General features: G+C 45.2%; 1 protein-coding gene across 4 annotated transcripts in view; it reads left to right on the plus strand.

Annotated features, from left to right (window-relative positions):
• The window catches only part of rin (ras GTPase-activating protein-binding protein 2), a 115,036-nt gene that overhangs the window by 60,573 nt on the left and 28,675 nt on the right, over window positions 1–25,788 (plus strand). For 3 of the 4 annotated variants that reach the window (XM_055063067.2, XM_055063065.2, XM_055063066.2), the window contains exons 4-7: window positions 2,265–2,645; window positions 2,777–2,960; window positions 3,690–3,770; window positions 11,062–11,579. In XM_055063067.2, coding sequence (XP_054919042.1) covers window positions 2,265–2,645; window positions 2,777–2,960; window positions 3,690–3,770; window positions 11,062–11,579 — 1,164 coding nt within the window. The remainder of the gene's footprint in view (window positions 1–2,264; window positions 2,646–2,776; window positions 2,961–3,689; window positions 3,771–11,061; window positions 11,580–25,788) is intronic. The other variant, XM_050196671.3, reaches the window with a different exon arrangement.

Genomic DNA, 25,788 nt, shown 5'->3' on the forward strand with positions numbered 1-25,788 from the left:
TATGATTGCTGCTGTTTTACCTTGGTAACCACTTCTGCAAGGACCGTCAAAGCCTGCAGTATGTTCAAATAAATAAAATAAACGAGGCACGTTGCAGTGGCGGACTCCGGATTAATTTTGACACTGTGATGTTCTTTAACATGTCCCAAAATCTAAGTGCATGTGCGTTTTCTATTTCGCCGCTGTCGAAATGTGGTTGTCGCAGTCGGGATCAAATCCGCGACCTCTAGCAATGCCATAGTCGCAAAGCTACTGCGGCGGGCACAGAAGCGTTTATTTGATGGTCGACCGCTTCTATAGTGTCGCCTGGACCCTGCGTTACGATTTAATAATGCGATTCTGCTTCTGCATGCCCTGCGTAATTTGTCCACTTATCATGATGCTTGACATATTTTCATGGTGTTTATTTTTCAGAAATAGCAGGAACGTACTGTAATGTACCTTGAACTTAAACTTATCCAGTTTCTCCGCAACCGCTGTCATATACTGGTAGGATTTTCTTGTATGGGAACTGCCTCTTCTCCTCCCTCCTCTCTACAGTTCTATCTACACACCCTCTGGACTTGCGTGTTAGTAGAAAGGGAAGCGCTGCAGTTTCTACAATGCTTTCGAGGGGGGGTCATGGATAATTACTTCTGTCAAGAGGCTAATGTGGAGACACCCAGGGAGTTCCAGAGGGCATTGTGTACGTTCGATGTGGGGGGGTCCAAACGAGTTTCTCGTGTCACCTGTCTTCTCCAACTCGCACCTTCCATGTATACACATGCTCTGAACCACCTCCGACGCAGTGTGCTAGGCAGCAGCAGCAGTGGGAAAGTTGAAGGAAGAGGCAAGGAAAGCTTCGCTTTAAAATTATCTCCGATCGTGCCCCTGGTTTCTCACATTCACCGCGATACCAATTTGGCGGCATGGCATCAATGGAAAGCCACACTGGCGCAATCAGTGGTGCGATAGCACCTCCAGAAGCCAGATTTTCTTCCAAATTTTGAAGACAACACACTAAAATGTGCAATGTTCTGAAATTTCGCTGTGTATTTCTTCCAAATATTTCACAATGAGGCACAGAAGGCCTTAGGGTTGCGGGTGGTAGAGAAATATGAAGTCTGAGATCTTGAGCAAGTCTGCCATTTCATTGTCGGCCATTTCATTGTCGGCCATTTCATTGTCGGCCATTTCATTGTCGGCCATTTCATTGTCGGCCATTTCATTGTCGGACATTTCATTGTCGGCCATTTCATTGTCGGCCATTTCATTGCCCCCCTTAATTTCTGTCTTTTTTTGTGTTTTTGGGTGATAAGAATGTTTGCACTGTCCCGCTATATTCCGTATCATCGATGTCCTACTGTATTAGTGGGCCCACTTAAATTCTATTTCTTGGATCGCTTTGTAATCTTCGTCACCATATAATCCTGACTGCCTTATAATTGAACAAATAAAAAAAAATTATGGGGTTTTACGTGCCAAAACCACTTTCTGATTATGAGGCACGCCGTAGTGGAGGGCTCCGTGAATTTCGACCACCTGGGGTTCTTTAACGTGCACCTAAATCTAAGTACACGGGTGTTTTCGCATTTCGCCCCATCGAAATGCGGCCGCCGTGGCCAGGATTCGATCCCGCGACCTCGTGCTCAGCAGCCCAACACCATAGCCACTGAGCAACCACGGTGGGTCATTGAACAAATACGGTAACATGTAAAGGAACAAACACTAGACACGTGGAACACATGACAAACTGCAAATGGGGCCTTTGCAACTTAGAGGTGTGGCTTGACCAGTGATTTGGGCTTGGTCAATGACTGTTGGCATTGTTACATTGTTTTGAGAAGGCACCGACAATACATCTAAACATAACCATTACTCTTTGTGCTTGTCTCTGTGGATGAGTTAACATAAAGTTGAGCAGGTGGAGTCTTTATACATTGAAGGTGTGCTGTAAAGCATCCAAAATTTTGGTCTCATTATAGTGCATTGCATCTACAGGGCTAGTGGCAGTGCCATGAAGCTGTCTGAATTATCGATTGGCAACTGTGTATTGTTCACTGTAACACAGTCCTAGGTTTGGAGATCTGCTTTGAGGCTGTGTGCTGTAGTCTGAATGTTAATGGGGATGGTTTTGTTAATTTTGCTTATACTTGAGCCAATGTATAAGTGGGGTATAGTGTGAGCTTTGCTATCTGCATTTGAATCCTGTGATTGAAAAACTGTTGTGTTGCAATGCTTGACAGAATTTCTGTGCGAGTCACTTTCCTTGTGTGGTTTTGTAGGTGACAGGAGAGCTGTCGAATGCTGGCCAGCCAATGCGCCGTTTTATGCAGACATTTGTACTGGCACCCCAGCAGCCTTTGAAGTACTACGTGCGCAATGACATCTTCCGTTACCAGGATGAGGTATTCACAGAGGAGGAGGAAGAGGAAGAAGGCAGCACAGCTGCTGAGCAAGCACAGGAAGAGGCTCCTGAGCCCCTAATGACACACCATCAAGCTGCACACTCGGAAGTGGCCCAGCACCCTGCTGATGCCTCAACCCCTCTGGTGAATGAGGTATCCCTGCCTCCTAGGGGAGAGCAGCTGGGCAATGGGGGTAGCAGCCCACCTTCCAACAGCGTGGCCCCAACTTCTGGTCGGCCGGCTTATTTTGAGTCGCAGGTGAGGCCAGTCACCCTGCTGACAGAGACGAGACATTGGCTTTGCTAGCCATGGCTAGGCAGACCAGTATTGTAGACATGAAATCTGACAGCCACCCGTTTCACTAACAAATTCTCCTTGCTGGACTACAGGTCATGCGAAATGGGACGGCACATCTAGTCTCGGAAGGTGAGATTTCTTCACAAGCTTCCCTGACAAGTGGCAGCCCTCCAGAAGCACCTTCTTCAGCCACCACTGTTCCTACCAGCAATTCAATGAACTGGAAAGATGATGAAACCCCAGCACCACCTGCTGCGCCACAGGTCAATCATCAGGGTAAGCCTACAACTCTAGGAAATTTTTTGCTTGTGATACATTAAAATCGTTAACTCGAACCTAGATTATTTGCACTCGCCCTCTGGTTCTGTAAGATCTGCAGGGTGTCTACCAAGCAAGAAAACCGGGAATTCTCGGGAATTTGGAATAGTCTGGAAAAACTCTGGGAAATTTGTGCTTCTATCAGGGAAAATTAGCTGTAATTTTATTGAAAGCAAACGAAAGTCGCGGTAGTGCTGGCTCGAGTAACAGAGGGATCATAACGAATCTTATTTTGACGCCATGTCGTCGGCTGGAGGAGTTTCCAGGGTACAATGAATGACCAATTTTCTGGACGCCCTATAATTCGGACGGCTTCGCGGAACCACCACGTACCCCATAGAGTCAATGTATAAGAACGCTTAAATTTCGCACGCAAAAACCCTTCGCCGTACGACTTTTTGCTGTGACCGCAGGTTCGAAACGGCATTAATCAAAGCCATCACTGCTGCTGTTTTGATAAGCTCGCCGCCTTGAACGCAGATCCGCGGCAAACGCTAGACCTAGGTGTTTCGACGTTCGCTGTTAGAGAGTTCTAGTTTAGGGGACGCAAGCGACTTGCGTACACATGAACAAGGGGCGACGCTACTGCACATGCGCAGACTGCTACATCTTTTGACCTTGGGTTGTTGGGGCGGCCGAAAACATTGCTGCCCCTAAGCGGTCACGTTACCCACGCGACTCTCGCAGTGTACGTGAACTTGCGAGAAGTGAGCCCAGCCGAGACAAGCCACCCATCCCACCGCACAGATGGAGAACATGGCTGCGCCGGTGAGGACATGTGCGCTTGTGCATTTCACCGCCGACGTGGTAAAGAAGCTGGTCGCAGAGCACACCGGCACGCTGTTGCCACAACGGTGGCATGTGAAAATTTGCAGGAGGCCCTAAATAAGCAAAACACAGGCCACGGTACACAGTATGTGTTCTTTAATTATACACGTGTCTAGCCACCATCTCATGTCATAGTACGAGCACTGATATGCCTTATAAGTGTACTGGCAGGACTTTTGGGATGTGCCTGTGGCGTTTTGAGCCCTTAAGGGCAGTTAAAAACACACATTCATTTTTTCAACCTTCCCGATTTTTCGGACGTTTTTGCGGCCCCTAGGGAGTCCGAAAAATCGGACATTGACTGTAAAGCTGGCGAAAAGTATCCTTGAAATGGTCCGTGGGACGAACATGCTGTGGAAGGTGGACGACAGCAGAAAAGACCTATGCATTGAGGAATTAATGGGAAAGAAAGCGTGCCGCAGCTTCTTTCAAGGAGCTCGAGTTAAAAAAAAAAGTGTTGGCTGATGCTGAAATGCAGGTGTCCCTCATCCAAACCAAAATATACTCTTTAAAGCAGTGAAACGTAACACTGAGGCGTTGTGCACGCAGGCTGAGAGTATGTCAGGACAGTTGAAGTTGACCCACCAGCTGTTGAGCGAGAATCTCACTTGCGACTTGTGAAGTTCGGGCCTCATACCAATGAGCTTGCCATCAGTTGATAGAAATAGCTCAGATCCCCTTCAGTTGTGGACGTGGCCTATTTTCGCCATTTCAGTGCAGTGGTAGCAAGGATAGAGCAGAAACATTAAGCTTAGGGTAAATTGAACATTCTGATAACCTTCAATTACTTCCATTTTACTTCTGAGTGATATGTATCGTTAGTGTACTGCTTTGGTGAAGGCACTGCCGTGTTTTACGTGACATTTGACGTGGAGCATGTTGGTAGCAACCTCGAAATATATATTTTTTCTTTCTTGAAATGCTTGAGGCCATTGAATCAATTGTACATGTAATTCGAGCAGGAGATTTAATCCTTTTTATGAAGAAACGTAGTATGGCTGACTTTACAATATGCAAAGATTTAGTTACTCTGTAATTATAATGACTCATCATAAGATGCTCAGTCATTCTTTTGCTTTCAGTGGGGTCTCAAGCAACATCTATGATTCACGCATGTATCGACAGTCAGTCATAATTTGTGACTGAAGGGGATATTCAAAAATATTTTTTTCTGCATGCGTCTCTTTTTTTTTTTTTTTTTTGTTATTTGATAATGTTCAAGTCTATTTTCAATTAGTTTTACTATATTTTCAAAGCTATTTTATTTGCTGTGCACTTTACTAAGCCCTCTCTTCTGATTTCTTTTTAAATAAAATAAATGCTGCTCCTTACTATTCAAACTGGGTTAAGTCGGTTTTCTTTTAAAAATTTTTTAGCGTGCTTACAGCATTGGGCAACATGGTGTCAGCCTGTCTTGACATAAAACAAGGTTCTGTGTCACTCAGGGAATCATGCAAAGGCAGTCAAGGAAAACCTGGAAAACTTGGGGGAATTTGGAAATGTCAACTTGGTAGACACCCCGGATCTAGTTAAACCTCATTATAATGAAACTGGGCACATTATAACGAAGTAAGTAAAATTCCTGGTGAAATTCTTCTTGAAATGCATGAAATCAGAGCATAATTTTAACAAAGTAAACTGTCTTGCCAGTGGATATTCGTGATGTGCGTGAATGGTGGCACCATGGAGCAGCCCGTGAGAGAAATGCTTTATGAAATATAAGCATGGTGGCACTGTGAAATCTGGCGCATTTCCACGTCTGTTCCCAATGTGCCAGTCCCATGATATTTTGTTAGTGTGCCAGGAAACAGTAATTTAAAATTAACAAGGTACGTTGCATGGTCTGTTCACAAATTGAGCTGGCACAAACAAGATGAGCCTTCATCTGTTAGATGGATGTGTGTCTTAGAAAGGAATAGATGGTGGAAGGTATGTGGATCAGGAAGCTTGTGGCACCAGCGATGGAGGTTTGCAGTGCTGACTTTGTAGCCAATGCTTTAGGAGAAGCATCGGCATGCAAAATACTAATTATTGATAATTCTTCACAAAAGCAGCAGCATTGCGTTCCTACACAGTGTCAGCTGTCATGTGAGCGAGATGCTGTGAACGTCTTGTTCACATTGCAGACTGGTGGTTTTCAGAGCCATTTACAGTTGTGCGTGGTTTTCAGTGCCATGTAGCGGAAATGGAGAACACGTGAGTGGCGGCTCATTGTTTTATGAAGCCACAGCAAATTACAGCATTATTTATGTTCGTGGAACTGTTATGAGCTATTTTTGCTTGTAAGCTGACAGATCGCAGCAGCTGCCACTGGACTTCGCTATTATGGTGCTAGTTGTTCTGTGACAGTCTTAAGATTCTTTGGCAGCAGGCCAAGACCAATTATGCTTGAAAACCTGTGCATTACTAGGCCTATCAAATCAAAATAAGCAATAATTTAATGCTGCATGGACCCCCAGGTGTGAACACCTGCTTGAGGACAGTGTAAAGGTGTTGCTGTGTCTTTGCAGTGCTTATCCATAAGATTTCCTTGCCTTTGATTAGGCAGTGGATTTCTTTTTCACACGTTTCAAAGTTACTCGCGATGTCTCCTTAAGACAGCTCCTTCCTAAAAGGTAACAGCATAGCTACTTGCTTCTGCAGCAGAGTAAACCAAGGTTGGTGTAAACTTGGCTTGCTACGACAAGGACGTTCAGTCAACAGTTATATCATCTTCGTGGCAGCCAAAGTGGATGACCTTGTGTGCCACATATAATTTGTGAGGGTCAAGGGTCTTTCCTGCGCCTCATCCCTGAGCTCGAGTGTGGTGCTTAGCTTGCCAGAGCAAATTTTTAGTGCAAGGTGTGCTTCTTCCTCCCTCCCTGTGTTGATTCACCGTGTGGGCACATGTCACCGGAATGTGCCTTGATTGGACTCCCATGTGTTAGCCCCTGGGTGCCATCTCCCCCTGAGCTCTCTTCCGCTGAGTGCATTGCTGCAGCAGATGCTCACAGGCCCACAGTGAGCTGCTCCTGTGCTTTGATCCTGTGCCTTCTCCTTCTCATGCTTGGGGGACTGCTACCTGGTTAGCCCTAGCACAGCGCGTGCTTTTTTGATCGGTCTTGCAGTGAGTTCCGCGACTGTTTGGCACTTCGTTGTATTTTGGGTTAATAAACTCGTATTTGTTGGCGATCCAATTCCGAAGCCTTCTCTGCGCTGTGTCATCAAGTCGACAAACTCTGCCATAGAGCTTTTGTGCGTTGCAGAGTTGAGGAGCATCAAGCCCTTTCCTGACCGTCGCGTGTAGAGTAAGCCTCATGCTAACCCATCTCCACAAGGTCGTGTGCATTGCGAATAACAAACCACGTTCTTGTCTGGAACCAAAAAATGCCTGACTATTGTGCATTGAGTGTATCACTTTCCGAGAACTCTGCACTTGTTCGGCACGGATGTTCAAAGCTCTTGTGCATAGCCACGCACTAGCAGTGGCTCAAACACTGCCATCACGAGTGGAGCGCTACTGCCGACAACCGTCGTGAGTGGAAAGGGGGGGAGATGTGTTGGGACGACAGAACAAGGGAAATCCCGCGCAATGGTGCAGGGCATACCTCGATCCTCACAAAGTGTACGTGTGCACCAAGTCGGCACCGGACAGTAGATTGCGTGAAGCAAAATCATGAACCAGCCCTGTAGCTAATTTCAAACGAACGGCGTGGTTCAGAGAGCACCATTGCTGCACTGCTAAAAGGAATGGCAAAGTGCAGCACCTCTTGAACTAGATAAGGGGGTGCAGGCGAATCGAACAGACCTATTGAATCACTGCAAATTATTCAGCAGAAGTTACCACATGTACTCAGTGTTACAATCCTAACTCCTGCAGCATAATCATTCAAAACACTCCTCACTTGCATCGATCTCTCTTTGAGACACCAATAAGTGTTATTCCTTATATTTGGAACGGAAGTGAATATTCTACGAATCAAATAGCTAGGACTATTCTATTTGTACTCAAGATTTTGAATATTCGCATACCCCTAGTTTTTGGCTGCACTTCCCAGTATCGGGAAAATGTGTGGTGCACATCAAGCTGCTTGTTAGGGACACATGAAACATACGTCATGACGCTTCGAGTAGATGCAGCAGTGAAGTGCAATATAGCTTGGCTGCAAAGTAGTGTGCCTTGACACATCTCGTGAATTGGGGTGCCCTAGAGCGATGCAGCAACTTTTCCCCAACACTGCCTCACTGCACACCTCAAGGAATGGAAGTGCTTGGGGAGTGTTTGCTCTTTTAGAGACTGTTGATGCCATGTGAAATAATGCCAGTCTACACAAAAAACTTTGCAGGCATTCACAGATGTGTGTGAATCGTTTGCAAAAGAAGTTATTCCAATATCAATCACAGTGACTGTTGTCTGATGTACAAGTCTTTCAAGAAGCAGACACATGTATTGAACTTGGTCATTGCTGGCTTTGTGTGCATCTTACCTTTCCTGAACTATATGAAACTGTGTTTCTTCAAGGGGGAATGTGGCAATGAAAACGTTTTGTTATTTATGGGAATAGGTGAAATTTAGCATGCTGGTATGATTTGTTATGCTGATGTCATAACTGAAATGAGTTTTGTGCTGTCTATAATACTTTTCGAGGTTCAACACTTGACAGCCTCTAATGGTCATCCCCAAATTAATGAGTTTGCTGATATTTTCACATCAGCATGTTCACAAAGGCCCATTCTGTGCAATTAAGCTATTCATTTATTTTTTAAATGCCAAAGAGAACATTACATTTTTTAACTTTCCTGTGCATATTGTCTTACGACTTTTGCAAAAACGCATTATCTTTTTATGAGGTGTAGATAAAAATGGTCAGCTTTATTGCACTCGTCAATGTTTCAGGATCTAAGTACAAAAGACAGAATTATTTTGTCTTCATTCGTTGTGAATTGCACTGGGATGACTGAAAGAAACTGCACAAAAACTGAAAGCTGATAAAGCAGAGCTCAGTTTCATTTGTTGTACACATTTAAATACAGCAGAACCTCATTGATAGGTTCCCGTGACGTATATTCTCCCGGTGCCAACGTTTGCAGTCGAGAACGCAAAAGATTACCCAATAGAGTTACGGTCATTTTGACCTGTTCATACATTCCCAGGAAAAAGAAAACGATTTTTCGGCACCAGCGTTTAGTATGTCGCCAAACTGTGATCATACGATACATTTTCCTGCTGCTAGATCCCATGTAAACAAGAAATCTGCGAGGCGTGCACGATCAGGAGCAGTATATAGCTGCCTGTTGGGGCAGCTTCGCCACAATACTCGACTGCCCATCTCGCGTGAAAACGCCGGCGCGCACTCAGTTTCTCATTTCAGTGCCAGCAAATTTTCTCTGGGGTTGTCTCGCGCGGCATTTACAGCTATTGCCACCAATCCTATTGCGATAAGCATCTTTACCTATCTGCTTAACAGCAGGCGGTGCTGTCGAAAGCATAGCGCATGCTTCTAATAGGCGATAACTGAAACACGCCGCCCACATCGCATCGCTACAGGCGGTGCAATGTGGGCATGACGTTTCACTTTAGCGGCATCCAGCATTGCTCACCAGCTCGATTTCGTTTCGGTTTTCTGTCCCTCTTAAAACACCACACCATGGGAAAACAACAAAACGTGTCTTGGGCTGCTGGAACACCACCAGCTTGACGCGCATCGGTGCCTCGTGCTGCAGCAGTCCGTGCGACACGAGTTTGTTAAATTTTTTAGTTACTTCGAATCGTACATTTCCTCGGTTAGTAAGTCTTTTCATGCAGTTTTTTTTTTTTTCCAAAACGTAGGAATGAGGTTTTAGTGTACTTACTTTGAGCACCTAGTACACGCCTGGGCTGTAGTCCTTTGCCTGTGAGCACACATTTTCTTTACATTTTGATATAGTTTTTTGCTCCTTTGCAGCAGTTCCGTGCACCTTAGTTACCTTTTTGATGTGTTGTGCATCCATGCGTCATGCAGAGGTAGATGACTGCATTCAAAACGTCCACTTAGTCTCCTCGCTGTGCAACCTTTTCATTAGTGAGAGTTGCAGTTGAAATCCATAACTTGGTATTTAACACAGACTTCTGCTCTTGCCGATGTCACGGTCCGAGAGAGGTCCATTGGCAATTAAAATCTGCAACAGCCAATAGGAGCATGTCCTGTGCCCCACATGACTACTGCACCCAATCGCAATGCCGCTTTTGCCCCCCTTTTTTTTACGCTCCCATTTGCTTGTTTATTTTTCGGGAGAAAAATACATCGCTATGGCTATCTTGAACTCCGGTTTCTCCTCTTTATACAATAATACCAAGATGGTGGTACTACGTCAACCACTGAGGAAGGAAAAATATAGGAGGGAGCATTACGTCATGCAGCCAGCCTTAGCTCTTGCGTCGAGATAACGGAGCAATAATTGAGATTCGCTGAGACGTTTGGTTCCCAGTAGCTATGCCAGTAGTTTCATTTGGTGCACACTTGTTCAGCTACCCTGCCATGGCTCTACCTGCAGAGCGGGGACACTAAAACCGCACACTTTGATGTGTGATCACGTGTTGGGCCACCAACTTTTTCCTTCGTCCATGGCGTCAACAGATAGCAGAGTGATCCGCCGTGCCATGGTGCCTTCCAGAGCCCTTTTTTTTTTTGCAATTCTTGATGACAGCATTCTAGGAAAAGGTTGTTCTCTCTATTTTTATCGTGTATTTTGCTACAATATTTCAGAAACCACAAGGTAAGTAAAGGTCTGAAGATTGCGAAAAAAAAATGCCTGAAAATAAAGAATTTTGAGCAATTTGACCACTTCAATTGCCCCCTTCTCCCCTTATTCGGCTATGAAAAGCTGGTTTAAGCTCTTTGTTGCATAAAAGCTGTTGCACTTAATATTACTGCTGGTAGGGCAGGATTGATACTTGCATGCAGCTGGATAAGAATAGTTACTTAGGTGAGTTGGCCTAAGTTCATGGCTTGATTTTTGCAGCGCAAAGCACCAAAGTCTGGAAAGAAAAAAAAAAATATGATGAAGAGTTAACGAAAGAACAAACACTAGCGCTGCTGCATCATGAAAATGGCAGGTGTTCAAAATTGACCTGTTAGCAGACAAGTCCCACTGTGTCTTTCTGGTGCAGCTAGGTCTGGCCCCATTCCAGCCCCATATATTCTTGCATTTAATTTGGCTCTGAAAACAAGTGTTTGTGTACAGTTTCCATATGTTGCTTTTGGCCATGCAGCACTTCCCGAGACAAAGACTTATGCCAACATGGTGAGCAAGAACTCCGCACCAATCTCGTCAGCTGGATTTACGTCCCTAAGTCCTGCGGCACCTTTTGGTGGCACTACTACCAGTGGGGCAGGACATGGTCCTGCATCAACAGGACACCCTGGAGGGCGATTTGGAGGTGAGCCCCTGCCTGGGGGCCTGCCACCAAGGCAAGACCAACGGCAGGGTCCACGATCTCAGCAGCAGGCACGGCCGCCACGTTCTTCATTGCCACCGCCCCCTAAGCGGGCAGAGGGTAGCCGGAACGAAACTGTACTCGGCAGCGATGACGGGACTGCGCCACCACCTCTCCGCTCTGGTGCCAAGCCACAGTATCCCGACAACCAACAGGTGTTTGTGGGAAATCTGCCGCACACTATCACTGAGGAGCAAGTGCGAAAACGCTTTGAGGAGTTTGGCCATGTGCTTGAGTTCCGGATCAACTCCAAGCCAACGGGCAAGATGACAGCCGGTGGCAAAGCTGTACCGGTGAGTACATTTGAATTTTTTTGATAGCATTTGCCAAGTTTGGCACTATGTTTACAGTCACCAATGGATTTTTTGGACTTCGAAAATTTGGACTTGATGAATATTACGGGCTTCATAACTGTACCATCAGGGTTCCCATAGGGCTAATGCTCTTTGCGACTGATTTTTCAGACGAATTTAGGCTCCGAAGTTTGATTTTTCCGACTAAATCACTCGAGCCATGCTATCTTGGAGGCCGCCATGTTGGATTTTCCACTGGCTTGGCCAGGTTTGGCTTATAGTGGCCTGCTGTATATCCTCCAAGATTGGGAGGTGCACCCTATTAATAGGCAGCGTGCGCCACCTTCCACTCTCGAAGGCCATGCCCGCTCTTCCTTGGCTGACAAAGCTCTCCAGGGGATGGCACTTGCTCTTCCTTTTTCTTCTTTTTTGCACAAAACTATCATCATCATAACTTGGTGTAAGATGTGTTCTCTCTCTTTTATTGTGGCTCTGCTATTCCGGTTGCCATTTCACACGTGTGTCAACTGTGTGTGTGTTCAAGACGTGTGCATCTTTGTGTGTGTTTATGCAGCTTCAAATTTTGTGCACTCTGTGCCATTGTGAGACTGTTGTGAAGAAACGTGGTAAGTATGTGAGCCTGACATTAAAAAAAAGGCTATTATTAAGCTAATAGTGGATGTTCCCAGGTTGATGATGTAAAAGAACTTAATCTGTCCAAGCAAATGCTGCCTGGCTACATCAAGAACCGCCCGACGATTTTGGCTGCATTGAAAATTCAAACAACCAGAGCCAGAACGATAGCAAGGTGGTATACCCAGCCCTTGAAGAGGCTCTAAAACTATGGCTGAAGGGAGCCTTGGCAAAGATTTGCCTGAGCAGAAAGCCGAGGCATTTGCTCTTAAGATGAACATCCAGGAGTTTACCGACGGATGGCTTCGCAGCTTTAAGAAGAGGCATGGAATTTTCTTCAAAAAAGTGTGCCGTGAAAGCGGAGCAGTAGTCAAGGCCATTGTGTTCGACTACGGTGTGACCAAACTGAAGTCCTTCTTAGAAGAATAGGCTTCTTCGGGCATACTGGCGATTTTTCAAGATGCTGCCCAATTGTACCCTCACATTTTCGGCTTAATCTTGCACAGGGGTAAACACAGCAAAATAAAGATTACAGGAGTGTAGATTTTTGGGCTAGTTGGTTCGTTGCATCAATTAAGTCATAGCGCTGGATTGACGTGGACAACAAAGGTACATGTCCTTTTTCTTGTCCGTGTCAAGCGCTATAACTTCAGTTGAAGGATTACTGTGATGGTCGGTGCCAACGCACTCTGTCCAGAGAAACTGCCACTTCTCGTAATAGGCAAAGTGAAAAACTCGAGGTGCTTCAAGGCAGTAAAAACCCTCCCAGTTAAATATAACAGCAACTCCAAGGCCTGGATCATGCAATCTTTGTTCAAAGAATATCTACGCCAGCTTGACCAAATGTTTGTGCATGAGGGTAGCAGAGTACTAACGTTTTTTTCCAAGACAACTGTGGCGTGCACGGTAATGTGCCGAACCTTGAGGCCCTTTGGCTGGAATTTTTGCCTCGAAATACAAGTGTGCTGCAGCCGATAGATCAAGGCGTGATCCAAAGAGATCTCAAGGCTCACTACTGCGCCCGCTTGCTTGGCCGCACTATCCTGTGTCTTGACAGTGGGAAGAAGTACACCGTGGACATCCTGACAGCCGTATATATGTTGGCCGATGCGTGGAAGGCAGCAAAGCTGGCCTCGATCGCGTGGTGCAGGTTTCTGCGCTTTGGAAGAGCCCGTGCCGAATGACCCAGACAGCATGACCGACAGCACTGATTCAATGGATGGAGGCCTAATGTGCCATCTGTGACGTGGTGGGGTGGAAGTTCCTGCCACAATGACATTTGAGGACCTCACTCGTGTCGACAATGTTGTACTGTGCGCCGAGTTCACGGATGATGAAATTGCGCGCCGACTTGTCCTGCAGCCAGAAAGCTGCTCAGATGATGACGATGATGGCCGCCACAACCGTCTGTGGCAGAGATTGCCACGCAGTGACGCTGTTGTCCAGTGTATATGAAGACGTCACTCTAGCCTAAATAAAAGCAAATCGGATCACTTCCAAGCGTTGTATAAGGCAGGGCATAATCAGATTTTTTTTTTAAAGCCACTCGGCCTAATATAAATTTCCTTTTCTTGGCTTCACCACTTTTTCGAACTGTTCAATTTTTTGGACTATGTTTTGGTTTCCGCCAGATCCCGAAAACCAATCGGTGCCTGTATATCAATGTTGGAGTACATATTTGTGGGCTTGTGTGAATATCAATTTTTTTTTTCAAAGCGAAGTCTAAGCGAATAACAAAATTTTGAATAATTCTGAAGAGCAAACAGTTTAATAGCAGTATTTGCATTGACCCAAGTGCCTCATGTTGACTGATATTTAAAAAAAATGCCATTTCACTTGCAATGAATGGAACAGTTTCATCCCAGGAATAAGTGGAGATTTCAGGTATTGTTATTAAGATATCTTCATGCTGTAATGCAAGGTCGACACTTTTACAACCCAGCAGGCTTTAGTTCAGTGTTCTTCCGTCTGCTTGAAGTTCCACGATGGTGGAGGCCACAGGAGCGTTTCACGTTCGCCCGTCGTGATGTAGACGATGGTGCTAAGTCTGACCTTAATTACACGATGCCAATAGTGTGTTGCAATATTTTGGACGATAACTTTTGGAGATACCATCACCTTCGTGCGATTTAATGTGACTCGGCACTGGCCGCTTTCGAAGTACACGGCTGACAGTGTTCTTGGCACAGTGGCAGAAATGCTCTGGGCTGTATACGCTAATGCATCTAGTGCTGAGTCACATTGTCTTGCGGAGGGGATACAGTTGAAACCTGCGACAACCAAGTATTTTCATATCCCAGGCAAACGCCCATAGGATTCAATGCATTTTGTACCGGCACACATTGTACTGTCGGCAATGCGGTTCTGTATCTTCAAGCAAAGCTTACCAATGTGGGCTAACAGAATTTTGACTGTTAAGTTTCATTTTGCAACGCATTACTATCTGTACTGTTCATTTCCCAACATCAAAATTCTCGGGAGATTTTTTTTTTTTTTTTTTTCCGTTCCCCATTTATTTTGTTATTGTGACGTTCAACTGTAGTGTGTGTCTGAAAGTGAAGACTGAAGAATATCATTCCAGCTCGGTGCTTTCCGCCTGCATGCGGGATAACCCCTTCAGTCCTGTAAGTGCAGAGACAAACTTGTTAGGCACACTCGCCACTTATCATTTTAACCTGTACGCATGATCTCGGGAATGATCACTGATGCGGACCAAACTTTCCTCGGCGGTTTGCCGCCCATTGCCACACCTGCCTCAGCTTTTAGGCCTAACCAGCACTTCTTTGGCAGGTGTCGGCAACCAAGGTTATAATTTTGTACTTTACAATCTACTTGCAGAGTCTGTGTGGCTTGTACATATCTACTCGCAGAGGCTGTGTGGCTCTTGAGAAGCCGAAAGACCACCTCACCAGCGAAAGTGAGAATATGGAGAACAAACTGAATTGCACGAACTTTCCTCATGTCTGCCATTTTTAAGGACATCGTGCGTGTGGGTCATGTCAGAAAAATCGAGCCAGACAACTTTCGGCATTAGAAACTTCGGTTGTCGTCATATACACATTCGTTCAAGACAAAGTAAGGAAAAGAAGTTGTTCGAATACCGTATTTACTAGATTCTAATGTGCCCTCGATTGTAATGCGCACCCGTATTTCGTGACCAAAAGAAAAGCCCTCGATTGTAACGCGCACCGATTTGCCGTGACCTAAAGAAATAAAAAATCCTTTACAGTACTGCACACCTCATTATTTCGTACAGAAATACAACATTCTCTCATGTGGAAAAACAATTATTTACTCCCAATACACTAAAATTGCGATTAATGAAAAAAAAAAAAGCCGTAGTTTCGCCTGAAAAGCGAAGCATCGAGGGCGATAGCAAATTAGTAGGCAGCTATACAATAAGTAAGGATAGTAGTTTTATCGGCCGTATAAACTTTTAACCCTTTGAGAGTCTATTTTTTTCTGCTATGTGCAACCGCCCAGGGTCGATTTTTTTTTATTGTAGATTCCAATTCTTCTTAGGGACTTGTTTCGAAAAAATTTACTGCAATATTTCTAGGGTGACCGTAAAGTGAAAAAAAGAATGTTTTGCATTGGTATAAATGTACTCTTCATTCATGAATAACAATAAAAAAGGAAATAAACTTATAAGAATTAAAAATTTGATGCAGTTTTATACACATAGTTCAAGGTCTGAAAATGCGCACACGACAATAATTGGCAAGACTGAAATGTACATCCATAGCGTAATCGAACTGCGTAGGTCCGCGCACTCAAGAAAACTGTGTGGTTGTGTGCCCGTCAAAAAAGCACGTGCGACAAACTTCCGCTAATCTTCATCTTGATGCCAACCAGAGGCAATTAGTTTTCGCGAGTGTGAAAAAAAAAAAAAAAAAAAAAAATCACCGGAAACGCATGCACGGCGGCATCCTTCCTACGCGTACCCCTGTGAGCACTAAACGAGCGAGAAACATGCGGTCGCCGTTTGAGCGATTAGGAGTGAGATAGCCATCGGTTTTGCAAGCGCAAGAAGCCGAAACCGCGCGCGGAACAATACCGAAACTGCCGCCCGCCCGCCCATGCGCCAATGCGCGAGCGGCAGTATATAGACGCGCGGTAGCAAACTAGCTCTAAAACAAATCATGCAACGAAAACCTAGAGAAGGGTGCGCGCGAAAAAAATTTACTGTATTCCCACATAGTGGCAGCACATGACAGAAAAGAAAAAGTTAGGAAATAGTGCACTGTTTTAAACATACAGACGGCGCCGTAAATATACGGGATCGACCATTTTTGGACGTGTTCGTGGCACTATATATTTACGTAATTGACCTTCAAAGGTTTAAACATTCACTTCCTAACTAAATTATAACAAGCATGGTGTCATGCGCGCACAAGCAAACATTAACACATCTGACTCGATGACCGTGGAAACTTTTTATGAGAATGCCCGAGTGAGGAGGTGCGGTAGCAGAAGCGTGCGAATTGACCTTTATGTGGCCTTTCGCTTCGGGAACTAAGTGACGAGAACACAGTGCAGTGCGCCTAGATGCGTAGACTGTCTCTATATTGCAGATCGCTTTCAAGATACGGGCCGCACGGCCATGCCTACGCAGCAGCCGCCAGAGTAGAACGCCTCTCCTGTTTGCGCCAGTCCCGCATGCAAGTTTCAGGAACTCCGAACCTCTCGTGAAACAGATTTCCACCCATCTCCGCACACAGGATCACTTTCCTTTTAATTGCGGCATCGTGAACACTCAGTGTGTCTTCGCAGTCGGCACTTCCATGCTCATAGAGCAAACACACAAAACGGGGAGACGGACGACGGACAAACCTAAACACACATACTACAGCACATGGAGAAAGCTACGGCAGCTAGGCTCAAAGCGCGTACAAGATCGCCATCTTGAAATGCCGATGGCGATATGGTAACATAGATTTAGGGTCGTACTCGATTCTTGCGCGCACGCAATTTTTGGACGTCAATGATTGGCCGACTATTCAGCACAGTATGTCGCTGAGACTATTTTGTCATATCAGACCGACAATGACGCAACCAGCGAGCTCAAGATGTCGTACTGCAACAGGCTCTCTTTCGGCGCCACTTGAAATCAGCCGTCGAACTGACAATGTGATGGCCACAGCTTCTTTGCTTGTATGTATAATTAATAGCATTCAAAGTGAGTCAAAACATGCCTACCAAGTTGAAATGCACAAGCTTCAAGCCTCTCACAAGACGTTTGAGTTTGAGATGTTGATCCGGTTCAACTAAGGTTAGAACTAGCGCCGTCGAGTTCGTGCACCCGCTGCCAGCGGATCTGAATTTAAAAACAAGCAGTTACAACGAAGGAAACTGCTCTATTTGTTAAGTTACGGTCCTATAGTGATTTGATATCAATTACTGTGCCAACATCTATACTTCGTTCTCGAAGGCTGCCGGTCACATTCGCTGAGATGGGAGTGTCTGTACCTGTCGGGCTGACACATTTCTTAATGCTTTTGTCATGCTGACACATTCCATGCACTGTTTACCTCTGCGTCAAACACGAAACAAGAGACTACATTGGGTACAGCAGCATAAACAACCGCCTGACAAACATTCGCTTACTAAATAAATTATCAAGTGTGGTGTCACGTGCGCATAAGCAAACATGAACACATCTCAATCAATGACCGCAGAAACTTATCAGAACGCTGGAGTGAGAAAGTGCGGTAGCAGGAGCAAGTGAATTGACCTTTGCGCGCCCTCTCACTTCAACGTGAACTAAGCTACAAGAACACAGTGCGGTGCTTCTAGATGCATAGACTGTCTCCATCGCAGATCGCTTTCAAGATAGGGGCCGCGCGGCCGTGCCCTACACAGCAGCCACCAGAGTATAACGCCCCTCCTGTTTGTGCCAGTCCCGCACCCAAGTTTCGAAAACTCCGAACGCCCATGATGTGGCTGATTCCCACCAGTCTCCGCACGTGTGATCACTTTCCTTTTAATTGCGGCATCGTGATGAACGCTTGGCATGTTGTCGCAGTCAGCACTTTCATTCTGATAGAACAAACGCAGAAAACAGGAAGACAGACGGTGGATAAACCTAAGCATGCATACTACAACACATAGAGGAAGCTACGGCAACCAGGCTCGAAGCACGTACGAGGCAGCCATCTTGAAATGCGGATGGTGATATGGTAGATCAGATGTAGGGTCGTACTTGCTTCTAACACGCACGCAATTTTTTAACCTGTTTTATTGGGAAAAAAGTGTGCATTAGATTTGAGTAAATAGGGTAATCAAGCACATGCAATAGCCTGTCAGAGATTGTAAATGTAATTCATGTTTGGCTTGTCTTTGCCCTATGGAGCCATGTTATGATAATGAAACTTGCTCACTGTAACTGAAACTCAATAATACACCATTTTAAATATATACATTCATTCGTTTAAGTAAATATAAAATTTTGAATTTTTAAATTTTAGTTTAAGTGAATATTGAATGCATGTTTGAATGTATATTCATAAATATCAAATATTTGCACGGGCCTATATATTTCTCATCATTAGCTTTGTGGTCGCACTCATTTGCATCATATGTTGTGCGACACAAATTCTTCGTGTTAAAAAGCACACTTCCACGCAAGGGCTTCGGATGCCTTGCACTTCCATTTCATGTGGGTTGTAGGGTGTAGTGATACTTCTGATGATTCACGGCTAAAATTAGACTTTGATCATGCTTTTGCACTGTTGTTCCTACCTGCATTGTACAAGGGAGTTTCAATCTATCCTGTCGACTTGGACAAACCTTGTACCAAAAGAAACCATGCATTGTGGAAAGGCTGTGTGCGTCTATGCATCAAGGTGCCAAGCACGGACAAGTGTTTTGAGTACAGCAAGCGACGGACCTTTCAGACTCCAAAAATTTGAACTTGATGGATATTCAGGACTTCCTATATGAATTGTCAGGGTTCCCATAGAGCTAATGCATTCTTGTGGCCCATTTTTCGGACAAAATTAGATTTTCTGGACTGAATCCCTTGTTCCGAGCCGCGCTACCCGATCTTGGACGCCGCCTTGTTGAATTTTTCACTGGCTTGGCCTGGTTAGGCTTCCTGTGGCCCCCTCTAAGCATCCAAAATAGGGAGGTCACGCTATCAATAGGTTTGTTTGACTCAGAAAAGGTTCACGGCACCACAAACGAAAAAGTGCAGGTGGTGCCAGGTATGTTGTGCCGGGCTGCATCCACTCACTGCAAGTTGCAAGGGTGCACTGCACCACGGCAGCATCTTGCCTTGCACCCTGTTAGTCGAGCACGGAGGGGCAGAGAAATTTGGCTGAATCTAGTAAACCTAATAGTGTGTGCGCCTTGCTCCTGTTTTGGAGGCTACGCCCACTTTTTTTTTTCATCTTTGTTTTCAAACAGCCCTGTCATCATGATCGCTATGCGGGATCTATTTTGTCTAAAGCTTCAGATGCTATTTTGCTTGTGGTGTGTCCACTGAGCAGGTGTGTCTCAGAGGCGGCGTCACATCTGTGTGTGTATGTGTGACTTCGCATTTGTGTGATTGGCGCCACCTCCTGTGCCTTCGTGAGCGCCAAGTGGTCCAAAGACTTTTCTTTGATCTCTCGTTTCTTGCTGGCTCGTTTCTTTGATCTCCATTGTCGATTGTATTCAGTGACGTCACTCATCCGCAAATCCAAGCCAATCTGATCAACCCGAAGCTCAGTATGAGGTAGGGCATTATTAGAAATTTATTTAAGCTGCTCTGAGCTTAATAAATTACATTTATTTTTGCCTGAACAAGTTCTTCGGACTGTCTGATTTTGAGACTATTTTTCAGTCCCCGCAAGTTCCGGAAGATCGGTCGGCTACTCTATGCTGAATATAAAGTGCGTTATCACAATAACATTTGATTTGCAGAACTTGCGTTCACACTATGAGAATTTATTTGCCATGCCCATCTTCACTACTGCTGTAGAGCTCCTTGTCATCGTTGCCTGACCACAGCATGTCATCTGTGCCATCCACTGCATTCGAAATTCCACTTGAAGGATTTCACAAACCTTCACAAACAGGATATTGGCCCACAACTCGACTAGCTGCATAGCCAATTCATCCAGTGATGCGCGCTTTAGGTTATTGCTTGGTGTGAAAGATTGTTGGCCATTCTCTGGCCATATGTTATGCGGTTCGCAAACTTGATCTTTAATGGGCTTATTAATGCACACATCCAGCTGCTGTTAGCTAGGACGCTATGCCTCCGAATGTCACCACTAATGTTGAACTCCAATGGCGGAGTCTGAGCAAGTTTTTCTGCTCGTTTCGGAGCAAGTTTGTTCCAATGACAGAGTGAGGGTGGGAGTAAGGTGTTCCAATGAGAGAGTCAAAGTGGATTCAGAGCCGGAGTAACTCCGTGGAGCAGAAAAAGATGCTCCGCCAAAATCGGCGGGGTGGACCGGAACTCTGCGTGACGTAGTTCCTTTAACGTTTGTCTGCTGGGAGGCGCCACCGCTCACGACTCGCAAGGAAGCAAAAGCTGCTGCATGCTTGGCGAGATATCCATTCTGCACTTTTAAAAAAAACAACACGTGAACGGCGCTGAAGAGACAAGTGACCGGTGTGGCGGTGTTGGGAGCAAATAGCGGAAGGAAATGACAACACGCAAGGTATCCTGGGTAACTTGGCGATAGAAGTTCCGCTTCCACCTTGCTCCGGCAGCGCAGGTTGTGTTTCACTCGCGGATTTGGAAGCGTTGCTCTACGCTAGAGTAGAGTGCTCGCTCGCTGAGTCCGTCGGCCGCTCCGACTCCGCCATTGGAATTCAACATTAGTCAGTTTGGCACACATCATGCATGTCTTTGACGTGCTGGTTGAAGTGGCACTTTAACACGTCAAACACAAGCATGGCACGAAGCCCAAGGTTATTGCCAGGTCTTTTTCACTGCACACAATTAATTGGTCGATAACCATGTTGTTGCCCATCCGACCCTTTTCGTTTGCTCACACTAATGATGCCTTGAGGCCACGACAGGTAAAATGGCCAATCAACGGTTTTGGTGAGCAAGTCACATTGCTATTGAGACTGCGCACAGCCAAAACAAGCCAAAGAATGAAGCCAGCATGCCACGGACTGATTTTTCGATTATTATGGTTTCTGATTCCATTGAAGTCTCACTCTATTTTTCTTATATCATTTGTGTGTGTTATGTTGGAAATCTAGAAAGGGGTTCCATTCAACTCGTCGCCTGTATCCTCACTTTTCTTGGCGATGTCATTTCCAGGCGGCTAAACATCCAAGGCAGTGTTGCTGAAATCAAAATTTGCCGAACCCAGAAGAAATGTAGAAATCACATTAAAGTTCCTAAACAAAGTAGAAATGTAACGTGCACACAACTTTTTATCAAAACCCACTGTGGTGACGTAGCGGCTATGGTGTTCTGCTGTTAAGCGCAAGGTCGCAAGATCGAATCCCAGCCGCGGTGGCTGCATTTCGATGGGGGTGCATGCAAAAAGCCTGTGTCCCATGCATTGGGGGCACGTTAAAGATCCCTAGGTAGTCTAAATTTCCGGAGTCCCCCACTACGATGTGCCTCATAATCAAATTGTGGTTTTGGCACGTAAATCCCCAGAATACTCAATTTTTTTTACATTTCATATAAATAAAAGGGGAGGGGGGCAAGGGTCTACTGTTTGTTGAACAACTGCGGCCAATTTCCTAGTCGGCTTCACCGCATGGTACTCAACGTTAGCTTCGCCGCAATACATCGTACTTATGCGGTAAAGCATTCAAATGGCCGCGAAGGCAGTTTGGCTATCATGTCCGATTACACCGCACAGTCACTTTTCGGCCCAATTTTCTTGAAGGAAAAGTACACTTTATAATCGGGTAAATACCATAATCAGGCATTGCGAGCTACAGTTGCTTGAAAATCTTCCTAGGGCAGGCCGAAAAAAGGAGTTTTCAACTCTCTCTCTCTCTCTCTCTCTCTCTTTTTTTTTTACATGCATTCAGTTCATTCACTAACCCCTAAACTCCACCGAGACAGATGCTGCCACTAAAGAGGTTGTTATTGTGGTCACCTTACAGGTCAGGTGCATGTGTGTGGAAGTTCAGAGCTGTTCAGAAATACATGGGTGCTGGATATAACGTTCGGCCGGGATCGAGTTAAACCGGAGTCATATTAACGAAAGGCCACTGTATATACCGAGCCATAACACAGAATAAAAGTCTGAAAATAAAACTTTACTTAATATTTAACTTTTGGGTAACTTCTGGTTACTCTTCTTCATTTAATGATTGGATTTAAGCCCACAATACTGCATGGTGGTACGAGCATTCCCTCGCTTTTTTATTCCTTTCTTTATTGAGGCCATACTGCTGGCGTTGTAAAGAAATGTTACATTATTGCATGAAAATATTGTGCATGCATGCATATCGCAAAGTTGAGTTCTCAATAACAGCGATGCTGCCACATTCATTTTTTTCACCAGAATATGTGCCATGCAAAGTACTGCTATTGGAACCATTCTATTAAAATTTCCGGCAAATAAATATTTGATTTGAACCTAGCATTTACTGTTTGCCCATCAATAATTGTGAGCTGCTGTTTCCGCATTAAAATCTTCCGCGGGCAGGGTGAAAATGACCATTTTTTGTTGTTGTTTTTTCTGCTTTCACTGTACCCTAAGAGCCAGTATTCATGTAGCACTGAATTATACCGCTAGTCATGTGTCGTTGTGCACAGCGAACAAAATCGTTGTGCGAACGAGACAACAGCTCGCGTGCGCGACGCTGTCAGCGGAAGTGCGTAGCACCAAGAAAAAATAATAATACAGGCGGGGCTTGTGATGTATGCGTCATGCGATCCTCGAGGTCCGGCAGTCGTCTGCTGCCCTACTGCACAGCTCACATCACATTGCATATACAGAGCACACAGCAGTACAAGATGTCATTGGTTGAGAACTGCATTTCAGCCTCACCTTCGTGACCATGTGAATTGACCTTGGAGGAACCATGAGGCGGGAGGGGGTATGGTGAAAATGTGGAACGAAAAACATAGCACCGTGCAAGACACCTTGCTGCGATGATGGTGTAGGTCTGTCTGCAGTGGCTGTTGTGAATTGCGCTCATGCGTCACCCACGTGCTGCCTCTCGCGATCTCCCGATCAGCAAGGCAGTCGTGCCGCACTTCTCTCCATTTGCAATGTGCTGCACAACACATTGTCTGCGCTCAAATTTCGCATTGAGGAGTATTGTAATCATCGGTGAATTTTTGCACCATTCAAAGTTTCGTTATCTCCTGGGGAGCCCGAACCTCTCCCCACTCTTGCATATTAAAGCTCCCTTCTATGGGGGCGAAATGCGAAAACACTCATGTACTTAGATTTAGGTGCGCGTCAAAGAACCCCAGGTGGTCGAAATTTCCGTAGTCCCACACTACGGCATGCCTCAAAACTGGTTTTGGCACTTAAAACCCCGTAATTTAATTTTTTAAAGCTCCCTTCTCACCACATTTTATGGTCACCCATTCTCCTCCTCTATATGGATCGCCATTTTGCATTTAGTAGTTAGCGAATAGTGCACTCAGCTGCATTCCTTTGAAGATTATCAGCATCGCCAAAGGAGGGGGGGCAAACAGAGCTGCTGGCCGATAAGATGTGGAGAAGTCGTACATATGCGCATGGAGACTGTTCTTGTAAAACGTTGTATGCAGGTATTTCCACGGGTTATATGCACAGATTTTTTAAAAATTTTCCAGGCTGTTGTAATTAGTGTAATTAAGGGTGAAGGTTAGACACACAAAAATACAGTAAATGCGTGGGTGCTGGCCAGGACGTTTGGTTAGGCTTGAATTAATGGAAGTTTACTGTTAATTTCACATTTACTGTACATGCAGTTCCAGCTGAGTCTCATTGTCAGCTGCAATGACTTTTTATCACCATTATTCTTGATCATGTTGCAGTCTTGTAAACACTTAGACAAATCTAGCACCCTTGTCAATTGTTATCTGGTTACCTGCTGACATGCACACCACTTCCAAGCTGCCATTAATAGTCTGGTTCTTTGCTGTTGATCACTGGCAGGCAATGTTGACATCGCACGGTGACATGACCTAGCGGGGTCACTGTGTCTTGTCTCGTGCACTTCCAAATGTAGTTGACGTAAAGTCAAATTTAGATTCCTATCCGACGTAGTGTAGGATTAGCCTTTTTTACTTAGCTCAATGTTTGTTATTTCAGTTTGTTTACACCCGCCATGGTTGCTCAGTGGATATAGTGTTGGGCTGCTGAACACGAGGTCGCGGGATCGAATCCCGGTCACAGCGGCTGCATTTCGATGGGGGCTGAATGCGAAAACGCCCGTGTACTTAGAATTAGGTGCACCTCAAAGAACCCCAGGTGGTCGAAATTTCCTTAGTCCCACGCTACGGCGTTCCTCATAATCAGAAAGTGCTTTTGGCAGGTAAAACCCCATAATTTTTTTCAGTTTATTTAATTGCTGTTTGGTTAGCTTGCTTTCCATCCACTTTGCACTGGCAACACCTGGCTTTTGATGATGAGGTAATTTGCGTCTGAGGTCTTGCAGGTGGACAGATGCCTGCTGTCCAGACGTCTGCTTGACTGCTGCTGATGACATATGCCTGAAAAAGCCTCGTTGCCCATATTACCATTTTTGCACAAGCAGCTAGTTTAGAATATAAGGTCATTATTTGTGATCTTGTTGGTCTGAAAGGGAGCCTGGGAAGTGAATTTCGTGGTGATACCAGCACCTGAGTCGATGAAGAGGAGGCCAATATGCCTCTGAGTAGCGTATCTGTACCACGCAGATGTAAGCTGCTTGACTGCATACCAAATAGCAGTGAAGGAAGAGAGGTAGGAGGAAGTGACTACATGTGGAGAGAGATTAGGTGTTAAGAGGAGGAAAGCACAGATCCCCCTCAGAGCAGAGAGGGGGCCAACATATCACGTGATGCATTGAGCAGAGGCATGAAAGAATGGGAAACGTTAGTGTCAGTTGGAGCTGCACCAGCACATGCATTACTCGCCATCACGCCACCTGAATCTCCTGCAGCTTTTACACTTACGGAATGTTGTTTACTAGCTAAGCTCGTGCCAGCACTGCTTGGATGCAGTGGAATTCCTGTCACTGCCTGTGCATTCATTCGGTGCAGTGTATGTGATGCATGTAGTTCACACATGCTGTTGCTGCTGAATCATCAGATGGGTTCAGCACAAGGTGTTTTTTGAGATAGGCTTAAATTTAGGGTTGCAGCCCTTGCACAAGAATTATACTGTATATCATCCATTGTATTACTTAATGAACTGTCCTTCTCTCCCCTTCACGCACTGTTGTAAAAACTGGTAACAGCTACATGAATTTTTGTGTTGCTCATATTTGCACAAGTTTTCAGCATCTGTAGTTGCTGCACTTGCTTCTTAGAAGCATGAAGTATCTAAGAAATTTGATTTTAATGGAGGCACTGATTACTGGAAGACAAAACAGAACTTACAAACCATTGTACTAATGGATGCATTAAACCTGGCTGTAATAATTCAGGTACAGGGAAGTAATAGTCAATTGGAATATTTAT

Source organism: Dermacentor andersoni, chromosome 1 (genome assembly GCF_023375885.2).
Source record: "Dermacentor andersoni chromosome 1, qqDerAnde1_hic_scaffold, whole genome shotgun sequence".
Classification (NCBI taxonomy): domain Eukaryota; kingdom Metazoa; phylum Arthropoda; class Arachnida; order Ixodida; family Ixodidae; genus Dermacentor; species Dermacentor andersoni.